At 42.2% G+C, this 13675-nt stretch overlaps 1 protein-coding gene across 3 annotated transcripts in view; it reads right to left on the bottom strand.

Annotated features, from left to right (window-relative positions):
- Positions 1 to 247: 247 nt before the first annotated feature.
- lamb1a (laminin, beta 1a) overlaps positions 248 to 13675 on the bottom strand; it is a 51083-nt gene continuing 37655 nt past the window's right edge. For all 3 annotated transcript variants that reach the window (XM_023294310.3, XM_035940978.2, XM_023294311.3), the window contains 10 exons: positions 12117 to 12486; positions 11620 to 11804; positions 11104 to 11345; positions 5393 to 5596; positions 5158 to 5302; positions 4185 to 4392; positions 3799 to 3940; positions 3509 to 3685; positions 3262 to 3421; positions 248 to 1021 (listed from right to left, as the gene is read on the bottom strand). In XM_023294310.3, coding sequence (XP_023150078.1) covers positions 882 to 1021; positions 3262 to 3421; positions 3509 to 3685; positions 3799 to 3940; positions 4185 to 4392; positions 5158 to 5302; positions 5393 to 5596; positions 11104 to 11345; positions 11620 to 11804; positions 12117 to 12486 — 1973 coding nt within the window. In that variant the 3' untranslated portion in view covers positions 248 to 881. The remainder of the gene's footprint in view (positions 1022 to 3261; positions 3422 to 3508; positions 3686 to 3798; positions 3941 to 4184; positions 4393 to 5157; positions 5303 to 5392; positions 5597 to 11103; positions 11346 to 11619; positions 11805 to 12116; positions 12487 to 13675) is intronic.

Here is a 13675-nt window from a genome sequence, read left to right as displayed (position 1 = left end):
TTCTGGTTCTGACCCAGGTGTGATCCACAGACCTGAACCAGAGGCCAGTTCCTGTGAAGGAGATCAGGGCTCTGCTGTCTATATGTTCCTCTATTGGACAAACTTGTGAGTCGATGATGGAAGGTCCTCAGATGTCATTTTGAATTCTAAACTTTAGTCTAAACTCTGCTCTGCTAGTCTGTCACAGTAACGATCTGAAAGAAAAAACACTTTTACTGGTGCTAAATATAAACAGCAGCAAACGCTGTGATTTTAACAGGAAATTTTTATTAAAATAATTTGGGATTCAAAGGTTTGGGCACACAGAAATAAAACTAGGGGCAGTACAAAATGGACTAAGACAGGTTGCAGTCATATGGTTTAAACATTCAATGCTAAACAAGATGAAGCTGTGAGTTAAACTTGAACCAAGAGATTAACAGTTTTATTTATTTTATTACCATCTCAAAGACATTCATCTGATTCAAAACTCAACTGTTGCCTCTTGAAGTTTCCAAAAAGTTGTATTATTGGGCAAACCAGTGGAGAACAATGTGGACTAATCAGACTATTTATCTAAAGTCACATTCTGAGAGACTGAGAGATTTTAATTCTGAAAGATTTAAACCGATTAAAAACCTGATTGTGTGCTCCAGAACGCTTTCACAAATGAAAGGTTCCCATTTAGAAACATTAAGATTAAACATTTCTTATATCTGAGTGATTTAATCAAGAGAAAATAAAACAACTGAATCTTTGGTTCCTGGAAGTATGAAAGTCTCAATCTCTTTCATCTTTGGTCTGTTTCTTCTGATTGTTTCAGGTCAAGAGACTGATCCCTTTAATGAATATGTTCTCACTTGTGATTGGCTGCTGAGGAGCGGGCAGCAGGTGAGATGGTTCTAGAACAAACAGGTGCTGTACACGGTGACCTTGTGGCTGATCTCCTGCAGCAGCTCCTTCACAGCAGCCTCCAGCTCCACCAGCTGCTCTGCTTTCACATCCAGTGTTCTCTGGTTGTCTTCATACGACTTCTCCAGATCTACAACATGAAAACACAACTCTGATATAGAACGTTGTTCTGTTGATGCGTCTCTGTAGGACCAATAACAGGTCTGACCTGAATCCACTGCAGAACAGGAACACTTTAGACCCAGCCTGACAGCCTTCAGAGTTGTCAACGGAATTCAGTGAAAGTTATCAGGAAGTCAGTGGTAAACATTTAAACATCACATTGCTGCCCACAGTCTAGTCCACCATCTCCATGGCAACAGTATACTTTCATTTTCTGCACACGTCTGAAAGTTATCTAAGTTATCTGAAAGTATTTTTTAAAATGCTGTTAATCAGGTGACATCCCACCCCACCCACAGCTGCCATGGTAACCAGGTAACATCCCACCCCACCCACAGCTGCCATGGTAACCAGGTAACATCCCACCCCACCCACAGCTGCCATGGTAACCAGGTAACATTCCACCCACCCACAGCTGCCATGGTAACCAGGTAACACCCCACCCACCCACAGCTGCTATGGTAACCAGGTAACATCCCACCCACCCACAGCTGCTATGGTAATCAGGCACAGTATTTTCTGTTAACGTGGTGTTTCTGTTAAGATGGTGTTTCTGTTAACGTGCTAACGTGGTGTTTCTGCTGACGTGGTGTTTCTGCTAACGTGATAACATGGTGTTTCTGCTAACGTGTTTCTGTTAACGTGGTGTTTCTGCTAACATGACGTCTCTGCTAATGAGATGTTTCTGTTAACGTGCCAACATGGTGTTTCTTCTGATGTGGTGTTTCTGCTAACGTACTAACGTGGCATTTTCTGCTAACATGGTGTTTTCTGCTAACGTGGCATTTTCTGCTAACATGGTGTTTTCTGCTAACGTGGCATTTCTACTAACGTGTTTCTGCTAACGCACTAACGTGGCATTTTCTGCTAACGTGGCATTTTCTGCTAACATGGCATTTTCTGCTAATGTGGTGTTTCTGCTAACATACTAACGTGGTGTTTCTGTTAACATGGTGTTTCTGTTAACGTGGTGTTTCTGCTAACATGACGTCTCTGCTAATGAGATGTTTCTGTTAACGTGCCAACATGGTGTTTCTTCTGATGTGGTGTTTCTGCTAACGTACTAACGTGGCATTTTCTGCTAACGTGGCATTTTCTGCTAACATGGTGTTTTCTGCTAACGTGGCATTTCTACTAACGTGTTTCTGCTAACGTACTAACGTGGCATTTTCTGCTAACGTGGCATTTTCTGCTAACATGGCATTTTCTGCTAATGTGGTGTTTCTGCTAACATACTAACGTGGTGTTTCTGTTAACGTGGTGTTTCTGTTAACATGGTGTTTCTGCTAACATGACGTCTCTGCTAACAAGATGTTTCTGTTAACGTGCCAACATGGTGTTTCTGCTGATGTGGTGTTTCTGCTAACGTACTAATGTGGCATTTTCTGCTAACATGGTGTTTTCTGCTAATGTGGCATTTTCTGCTAACATGGTGTTTTCTGCTAATGTGGCTTCTCTACTAACGGGTTTCTGCTAACATACTAACGTGGCATTTTCTGCTAACGTGGCATTTTCTGCTAACGTGGTGTTTTCTGCTAACATGTTTTCTCTGCTGTTGTGGTGTTTCTGCTAACGTAGTGTTTCTGTTAACAAGGTGTTTCTGCTAAAGTGCTAACGTGGCGTTTTCTGCTAGTGTCCTAATGTGACATTTTCTGCTAACGTGGTGTTTCTGCTAATGTGGTATTTCTGCTACCGTGGTGTTTCTGCTAACATGTTTCTGCTAACGTGGTGTTTCTGCTAACGTAGAGTCTCTGCTAACGAGGTGTTTCTGCTAGTGTGCTAAGGTGACATTTTCTGCTAACGAGGTGTTTCTGCTAACGTGGCATTTTCTGCTAATGTGCTAATGTGACATTTTCTGCTAACGTGGTTTTTCTGCTAACATGGTGTTTCTGCTAATGTGGCATCTCTGCTAACGAGGTGTTTCTGCTAACGTGCTAATGTGGCATTTTCTGCTAACGTGGCATTTTCTGCTAATGTGCTAACATGACATTTTCTGCTAATGTGGTGTTTCTGCTAACGTGGTGTTTCTGCTAACGTGACGTCTTTGCTAACGAGGTGTTTCTGGTAACATGGTGTTTTCTGCTAACGTGGTGTTTCTGCTAATGAGGTGTTTCTGCTAACATGCTAAAGTGGCGTTTTCTGCTAACGTGGTGTTTTACTAACAATCTGACGGAGGAGGTAAGAGGTGTGATGTCAGTGTGATGTCACCTTTCAGTAGCTGCAGCTTGCCGCTAGCCTGCAGCAGCAGCTCTTTGGCTTCCTGCTGCAGTGACTCCGCCCTCTTTTTAGCGTCGGCCACGCCCCCTGCCTTCTGACCAATCAGCTGCTCCACTGTGGCGTACTTCTCCTTCAACTCCGAGTCCAGGGCCTAAATACACACAGAAACAGACTAGACTAAGAAACTACAAATGTTTGAATCACCTGCTGAGTGTGATGACCTGACAGGTGAGCTCACCTTCTTGACCTCCTCTGCAATTTTTCCGATGCTCGCTGCATCCTGATTGGTCTGTTCAGTGCTCAGATTGATGTTCAGAGCTTTGCCTCTCAGCAGTGTCACGTCCTGCTCGAGCCTCTGCAGCCTCTTGGTTGCATTATTCAGCATGAGTTCTGCGTCTGCCGTCTCCGACTCCACCTGAACACAGCACAGATAGGGTTAGCCTATATGTTACCTTGGTGTTTTCAACAGGACGTCTGTCAAGGTAGCACCAGGTGACGTCCAGGATGTCTGTGGGAGACGGTACTGACTGAGGACAGCAGGACGTTGGCGTTCTGGATGTCAGCAGAGGCCTGCTGGATGGCGCTGCTGGCGGCCGACTGAGCTCTCTGAGCTTCTTTCAGAGCTTGCTTTACTCTCTCTGCAGAGTCCTTCACGTCAGCCGCCTCCTCACTGAGGAACCAGAAGAGACATTTTACCATCTTATTACAGACTGCCGGACAGGGTTAGGGTTTAGAGACTTTCTAGGACCACATATCAATAAAGCAATCTGATTGGCAGTTCTGACTTCATGAGGGTCACTGAAGGATCCTTGTTGAAATAGAGCTACATCCTGGAACCTGTTGGAGTTCCATCAGTTCTGCTGAAGCATCTCCAGCAGATGTCATGGAATGTGTCCAGGTAAAGCAGTGCTCACCTAGCTTGGCGGGCCTGGTCCAGCAAGTTCTCTGCTCTCCGAATGTCATCAGCACTTTGCTGCAAGATGGTTTCTACATGTCCCAGTTCTCCCACCCTCTGCCGGATCTCATCGGTAAGGTTCTGCAGCAGACCTGGTGTGGTTGGCATCTGCATGGCCAGAACCTCAGTAGCCACCAGCTCAATGCTCTCCAGGTCTGCAGCATCCTCTGGAACACCACAAACAGCGTGAAGGTTCTACCAGATAGATAGATAGATAGATAGATAGATAGATAGATAGATAGATAGATAGACAGACAGATACAGACAGACAGACAAATAGATAGATAGATAGATAGATAGATAGATAGATAGATAGATAGGTAGATAGATAGATAGATAGATAGATAGATAGATAGATAGATAGATAGATAGATAGATAGATAGATAGATAGACAGACAGATACAGACAGACAGACAAATAGATAGATAGATAGATAGATAGATAGATAGATAGATAGATAGATAGATAGACAGACAGATACAGACAGACAGACAGACAGATAGATAGATAGATAGATAGATAGATAGATAGATAGATAGATAGACTATAGATAGATACTTCATTATTCTGAGGGAAATTCAATTCATCTTATGCTGCAAAGGATTGTGGGTCAGAAAAGCATGCTGCTGCAGACTTTGTGGTATTTTTAGTAAACTGCAGTCGATAAACTGCACTGGGACAGACTAAAGCTGCATTACAAGATCCATACTGCTAGTACTGTGTGTACTATGTAATATATAAAGTACTACTTCATCCTGTCAGGTTTTGCATTTTGTTGCCAGCATGTTCTCCTGGACCCTCTGACTAACTGTCCATACATGTCCTACAGAGATGTGGAATACAGGCTGAACCACTGTGGGGCGCTGTGTGTGGGTGGTGCTGCTAGCGTGATCACATCGGAGGACGTTTTCTGAACATCAGTCAGACGTACGTGTGAGGAAGTCTCTGATCTGTCTGATGAGGCTTCGCAGCTCCTCGTTGCTCTGGTCCACTTTTTGTTTGGTTTTGTTGGTCTTCATCAAGACATCCTGAGCGCTCAGCTTCGCCTCATCAGCCTGCAGCTTTGCCTCCAACACCTGACAAGAAAACACAGGAGAAAATCTCCCCTTCAGCCCTGAACCAAAACCAGAGAGCACAACTAGTCAGGGTTAGGGTTAACTAGTCACCATCTTAGAGAGCTTCTCCACTTCCTCCATGGCGCTGATGATTTCTTGCTCAGACGTTTGGGCCTTCTTCCAGACAGCGTTGGCCGTTGTCACCACACCGTTACATCCGTCTCTGCTGCACTTAATGCGACCATCAGCTTCCACGCAGCCCAGACCTCCACAGGACAGGCATAGGTCCTGACCTGACGAAGGGCTGCCGCAGGTCTACCAGAACCAGGACACAAAACACAGATTAGAATACATCTCATCATCTGAAGGAGTAGAATCCACTTCAGTACATGTTATTCATGCAGCATCAAATCCTAACACCATCTCAGGTGCACTTTACAGAGTCAGGTGAAGAATTACTATAGTAACAAGACAAACACCAACGTATGGGTTAGGGTTAGAATAGATAAAACTGATGAAAGCAGCTAACACTGATACAGAGAGGAACCAGAATGGAGTCATCCCTCAGTCTGGTTCTATTCAAACACAGTTCCATCTTTACATCATCAACTGTGTGCTGCTCAAGTGCTGCTCAGGAAGAATCACTGACATGACTAGTGTTATAAACTAGTGTTATAAACTAGTCTTTTATATATATATATATATATATATATATATATATATATATATATATATATATATATATATATATATATATATATATATATATATATATATAAATTAGTTCTATATAAATAACTACTCCTATGTAAATAGCTAACTTGTGTTTATATATTCAATTCAATTCAATTTTATTTATATAGTGCCAATTACAGTCAAATTGTCACAAGATGCTTTACAGAACCCATATGCCTGAACCCCCAGAGCAGCCCTAAGGAGACAGTGGAAGGAAAACACCCTTTAACAGGGAAAAAAACCTCGAGCAGAACCCGGCTCTAATGTGGGGGATCCATCTGCTGCTGGCCGGGTGGGTTGAGAGGGACAGAAGAGGTAGAGAGGTAGAGATAGAGGGATGGAGGTAGAGGGGTGGGGGGGTGGGGGTGGGGGGGGTAATGCAAAGTACAACTAACATGGAAACTGATTATAGTTTACTGCTATGGTGTATGGCTCTGACATTAAATATACTACATATATAGATGGTGGTAAATGCAAAAATATGTAGATGAGCAAATCAAGTATAGTGAGGGTGATGCAGAGTAGATTGATGGAAATGGGCAGCTGGAGGTGGGAGAACAACCACACATCTGAAGCATCCAGTTCTGGGATCAGGGACACTCGGAGAAAGAACACAGAAAGAAACAGAGTGAGTGTAATGCAATAATGGTATATATATATATATATATATATATTAAATATAATGGTAGATAGAGAAGGGCTCAGTGCATCCAGAGAGGTCCTCCAGCAGCCTAGGCCTATAGCAGCAGAACTAGGGGCAGAACTAAGGGACGTCCAAGAGGAAGACTCCAGCTGACCCCCTCAGGGTCCCCCAGTCAGTCCTAACTATAAGAGTTGTCAAAAAGGAAGGTTTTAAGCCTGGTCTTAAAAATAGAGAGGGTGTCCACCTCCAGAACCCAAACTGGGAGCTGGTTCCACAGGAGAGGAGCTGATAACTGAAGGCTCTGCCTCCCATTGTACTTTTAGAGATTCTAGGAACAATATATACAATACAATACAATGACTTTATTAATCCCCGAAGGGAAATTCAATTGTCTGGTCTCCTTTGTTTACTTTTGAATTAAATAGTCTGATTGCTGATGGTAAGAAAGATTTTCTGAATCTTTCAGTCCTGCAGGGATAGGAGTCGTCCACTGATGTTTTGTTGTTCATTGAGGCAGATATGAAGTGGATGATCCATGTTTGTCAGAATGGCCTCCATCTTTCTAAGTGCATGTCTGTCCACCTCATCCTCCAGTGAGTTCAATCTGATTCCAACCATAGAGCCAGCTTAATAATCAGTTTGCTCAGACACCTTGCATCCTTGTTTTTTATACTGCCTCCCCAGCAGACTGCAGCATAAAACAGAACACTTGCTACCACAGACTGATAAAACATCTGCAGCATCTTACTGCGGATGTCTAATGATCCAAGTCTTCTGAGGCTAAAAAGTCAGCTCTGGTCCTTTTTGTAGATGAAGTCTACGTTTTCAGAACAGTCTATTATCAAGGTGGACACCTAAATATTTATACGATGTCACCACCTCCATATCCACGCCACAAGTGTTCACTGGATGAAAAGGGGGTTTGGATCTGCAGAAATCGATGATCATTTCCTTTGTCTTTAAGGCGCTGAGTAGCAGGCAGTTTTTGTGACTCCAGTCACTGAAGGCATTTATCAGATCCTGTATTCAGCTTCATGTCCATTTCTGATACATGCCACGATAGCGGTGTCATCAGAGTATTTCTGAATGTGACAGGACTCAGTGCTGTATTTGAAGTCTGATGTATACAGTGTGAACAGGAATGGATCCAGAACTGTTCCTTGTGGAGCCCCAGTACTGCTCATTAATGTCCCAGAAACACAGTTCCCCAGCCTGACAAACTGTGGCCTTCCTGTCAGATAATCTATGATCAAATAAACAAAGGCAGGATCCACTCCCATCTCTGTGAGCTTGTCTTTGAGTATGGTGGGTTGGATGGAATTGAAAGCATTTTAAAAAACAAAGAACATGATTCTCACATAAACTCCAGGTTCCTCCAGATGAGACAGGGCACGGTGAAGCATGAAGAGGATGGCATCATCCACTTCAATGTGTTCTTTGTATGCAAACTGCAGGGAATCGAGTTTGTCTTTGACCTCAAGCCTCATTAGGCGTAGAATCAGCCGCTCCAGAGTTTTCATGATGTGTGAGGTAAGGGCAATAAGTCTGTAGTCATTTAGTTCAGCCGGACATTTGATTTTTGGTACCGGTACAATACAGGATGTTTTCCATAGAGCAGCTGTAGACTCAGGTTGAAGATCCTGTGGAGACGTTGACACAGTTGTGCAGCACAGTCTTTAAGCAGCCTTGGACACACAACATCTGGACCAGCTGCCTTCCCAGAGCAAAGTCTCCCAGCTCCAACATCAGCCCTGTCTCTGTGACAGAGAAGGTCACAGGTGCTAGAAGGGAAGTGGCTGCAGCTGTGGAGACGGAGGAGGAGAAGGAGGAGCTGTAGTGGGGATTTCCATATGCTGAGGAGAAGAAGGAGGAGCAGCAGTGGAAGTAGGTGTGTCCACAGTGTCAAATCTGTTGAAGAACAGGTTGAGTTCATCAGCTCTTTCCACATCACCCACTACTGGCTCCCTTTTCTTTTTATTGTTATGTACAGAGATGGTACTGATTCCTCTCCACACATCACGGATGTTGCTGTGTTGAAAATTCCTCTCTATCATCTTTTTGTATTCTAGCTTTGCCATTTTCAGTCTCCTCTTCAACTCATGTTCTACTTCTTTGAGTCGTTCTTTGTCACCGTCTCTAAAAGCTTGTTTTTTCTGGTTCAGGACTGCCTTTATGTCGCTTGTGATCCAGGGTTTGTTATTGGGGAAACAGTGAACAGTCTTTGCAGGTATGACCGTGTCTCTACAGAAGTTGATGTACTCAGTAAAAAAAATCAACCTGTCTGTCAATGTTCATCCTGTCCTCATCTGTTTCCAGCAGCACATTCCAGTCTGTTGATTCAAAGCAGTCCTTTAGAGCTTCACTAGCTTGAGGAGTCCATCTTCTGATTTTGACTTTAGTTGCAGGCTGTCTCAGCACACAAGGTTTGTAACAGGTCTGCAGATAAACCAAGTTATGTTCTGACCTGCCCAGTGGTGGTGAGGCAGTAGCTCTGTAAGTTTCTTTTACATTGGCATACAACAGGTCTAGGGTTTTGTTTTCTCTGGTAGGGCAGTTAACAAACTGTGTAAATCCAGTCAGGTGAGAGGCTGACATGATTGAAATCTCCTGATATTATTACAAGTGCCTCAGGATGTTGAGTCTGTATCCTAGCAACACTATCATGCAAAACATCACACGGAACCAAATCAGTTGCCTTGGCTGGGACAATTTCTCCTTAACAGTTATATGTGAGGAGTTACACCATCTCTGGTTAACAAATAAAGCCAGACACCATGAAAACACCTCAAGATGTCCACTGGAATTAGATGTTGCTGTCCAGATTTGTTCTGTCTCAATGACAAAAGCTCCTCTCTTGAATAAACTCTTCTCCCAGCAGAAACCTCCATCAGCAGCCGACAAAACACGAGAAAAATATGAAAAAATACAGCAAAAATTTAAAACAGTTAAGAGACACCAGACGTTGCAGCCACTTTCAGAGGTGCAGGTTCCAGAAGGAATATATATATATATATATATATACATATATATATATATATATATATATATATATATATATATATATATATATATATATATATATATATATATATATATATATATATATATACACACATATATATATATATATATATATATATATATATATATATATATATATATATATATATATGTATATATATATATATGTATGTTAGTGGTGGGACGCAATTTAAAAAATTAATCTAACTAATTACAGGCTTTGTAATTAATCGCATTTTTAATTGCAGTTTTGTCAAATAGCAATATTTGACACAATAAGTGAAGTTTTTCAATTCAAATAAAATTGTGGTTGACAGCTGAATCAATGAATAAACATATATATGTTTATAATTTAAAATTTATTTTGAAAAAAAAGGAAAATGGGACATATAGAAAAAAGTGATTTTGATGACTTAAAGCCTGAATTTAGTTGTTTTTTCCACTGTAAGGCACATAAAATCAGCATAAGTAGTTCAAGGAGCTTCAGAAAGTAGAAAATCCAGAGATTCATTCTGTTTTCATCTTTTCTGGTCTGATAAATGGTGTAATTTTGATGGTTCTTTTTATGGGAATATCAATTTTTATTTATGTAATCTTTTATAAACAAAAAGTTTATAATGAAGTTATTAAAAGAGATATTTTTGTTGTTTAGGTTATTCCTCCTCCAAGGAGGCAGAGCCTCAACAGAGTAAAAACTTAAACCACAAAAATGTTTCATTTCTATTTATCTGCATTTTTCATCTGTCTGCTACATTCACAGATTACTGCAAATCTAAGTGCAATTATAGCGATTTTATTCAACATTTTAAGACTTTCTGTAAACTCAAGCACTGTCTAGAAAAGTGATCTATTATGGGATGGCTACACCATTAGCCGTTAGCATGACTCGTAGCTAACATTAGCTCTGGTGCTAACAGCAACATGTTTTACATTGAGGTGATACCGTCGGCTTGAAGTGTTGCAGTGATCAGAAAACTCTTTGTTGTACAATTTGTACACAACCAGGCTTTTATCCAAGCTGCCATCAGGAAGATTTTTAAAAGGAAACTTTCTGTCCAACAAGCTCAATCTAGTCTTCCTTCACTGTTCACCAGTGCCTGACTTCACTCAGTACTTCCTGTGCTTCTTCTTCATGGCTACAAACAGACTTTAGGTTCATTACCGCCACCTACTGGGCTGGAGTGTTCATCAGAGTTACCGGTGTGCCAGAAAAGAGGGAACTGAGGAGGGTGCAATTAATTGTGTTATTCTTAACGTGTTATTTTCACTGTAATTAATTAATCGAAATTAACGCAAGTCCCAGCCCTAATATATATGTGTGTGTATATATATATATATATATATATATATATATATATATATATATATATATATATATATATATGTATATATTAGAACCTGGCAAACATGATCAGGATCCCACCTTCTGGCTGATCTCTGATAGGTCCAGAGTTTGAAGGTCTCCTGCCAGGTCATCCAGTTTCTGAGCATGCTCAGTGTGTCTCCTCAGGAACTCCTCTCTGGTCTGGTTCAGTTTGTCCTGTGTGAGCTGCCGTAGAGCAGCAGAGGTTTCCACCGGGCTGCCGCTGTCGATGGTTGAGGCGTTGGCTCGAGCTTCAGCCACCTGAGACTGCAGGAAGTACTTAGTTATGCTGTCCGTCGCCCCTGGCAACAGACAGGAACATGATTGAAAGTCTGGTGGTCTGAAATGGTCATCTACCAGGTCGATCGAAATAAACCATCAATACTGAGGCGATCAATAAATTAATGCCGTCAGTTTGTAGGACCACCTGCAGGGGGCAATGCAGCACCACAGACTGCAGATAAGCAGCTGAGTCCGCTTCCATTATTATTTTTTATGAAACAGGTAATAAATATGATCTTCAACACATCTGACATTATGACATGAACCCCCCCAAATATGATGTCATCAAGTCACCTCTGATGTCAGAGTTCTTGATGAACTCCACCTGATCCAGCAGCTCCTGAACTGTTCTCTCTAGCTTCTGAGCATCTGACGTCACAGAGTCCAGTTTAGTTTCTGCAGCAGCGTCCTGCTCCTTCAGCTGCACCACCATCCGCTCAGTGTGGTTCAATGTGTGGCTCAGGGCCCCCATCAGGTCACTGACAGACAAACAGTGGTCAGAGGTCACTGCTTCGTCTAGTCTCAGATTAAAAATCATCTCAGATTAAATATAAAATATCATCTCAGATTAAACATGACCTCATTAAAAATCATCTCAGATTAAACGTGACCTCTGGCTAAATGCAATCTTAGACTAAAGATAAAACCAGATTGAATATGATTATAGATTAAAAATGGTCTCATATTAACATGATCTCATACCAAATACGATATCAGATTAAAGATATTCTTGGATTAAAGATAATCTCAGATTAAGATGATCTCAGGTTGGGATGATCTTAGTGTCTCACCTGGCTTGTTGCAGCAGGTGCTGGATCTCAGTCAGCGGTTGTGCAGCTGGGTTCTGGTCCAGGATGACCTGGATGTCAGCGATGCTCCTCTCCATGCTGTCCATGGACTTCTTGTAAGGTCCGCTGACTCCGCTGGCTTTGACAGCATTGACCTTGTTAACCAGTCGGTGCGTCTGATTGGTCAGTTGACCGACGACATCATCCCACTCGGCGAAGCACTGGTGGCAGCGGCGGCAGTCGGGGAAGGTTCCTGCGAATCCACGTGCGCAGACATCGCAGCGAGGTCCGGATACGCCGTCCACACAGACACACTGGCCGCCAACTTTGTTGCACTGCTGCTCTGAGATCCCACGAGGGTCGCAGTCGCAGGCTGAGGAGGCAGGACATGGTTCATTCTGATTAATAGATTAGAGCTTTACTGATTCTGCAGTGGGGAAATTTACAGGCAGATGCCAGTGATCAGGACCTTCTACCACTGAACCTGCTGAGATGTTCAGTCTGGATTAGGATTCAGGACTTATGTGTGTAGGGTTAATGTAGCAGCACACAATGTTTCAGCATCTATGAAAGTAGGGTTAGGGTTAGGGTTAGCAGGGTTAGTAGGGTTAGGGATTATCGTCAGGGTAAATGCAGCAGAATGTTTCAGCATCTTATATGAGTAGGACCGCCTGTCTGATCAACACTCTGCTGGACAAACTTCTAACCAAAATGAACAAGGGATGAACAAATACACAGACCTGACCTTCAGCCAGACCTCAGGTCAGATATCAGACTCTGCATCAGAACTAAGAGCTCATTTCTCCTCCATTGAACTATCATGAACCATCATGAACCATCTACACCTCCAGAGAACATTGCCTGAACTCTGATCCATTATTCAGAATGGATATCTGGAGGTTCCACAATCCTGCTGTGTGTCTGAGTTTAATTACAAGCTTCACACACACACACACACATGCATAAACACACACATAAGAACACACACACAAAAGAACACACACACACACACACACACACACACACACACACACAAACACACACACACACACATGGAATACACACACATAAGAACACACAGACATGGAACAAACACACATAAGAACACACACACATAAACACACATGCATAAACACACACATGCATAAACACACACACATGGAATACACACACATAAGAACACACATAAACAGGAAGTCTCTGAGACAAACTGAAACTTCAGCGTCTGGTTTGCGTTAACAACGAAAGATTCTTTCAGAGACAGGAAACACATTTCTGTTACACTCTGAACACTTTGTCCTTATGTCCTTCTGTCTTAATGTCTGTATGTCTTTATGTTTTTATGTCTTTCTATGCGTCTGTCTTTATGTCCTTCTGTCTTTATGTCCCTCTGTCCTTCTGTCTGTCTTTCCTTCTGCTGCTGATGTTGGAGAAGTGAGAACTCTGCATCACGTTGTCGTCCTGTCAGTTCTGAACGTCCTCTACAGTTTTAAACCACCTTTTATTCTTTAGTTATCTTTCACTACAAACAGCAGCTCAGTCCAAACACCTGATGTGTCTGA

Source organism: Amphiprion ocellaris, chromosome 3, assembly GCF_022539595.1.
Source record: "Amphiprion ocellaris isolate individual 3 ecotype Okinawa chromosome 3, ASM2253959v1, whole genome shotgun sequence".
Lineage (NCBI taxonomy): Eukaryota > Metazoa > Chordata > Actinopteri > Pomacentridae > Amphiprion > Amphiprion ocellaris.
The sequence above is the reverse complement of the archived record's forward strand: the minus strand, read 5'-3'. Positions and strand labels throughout refer to the sequence as shown.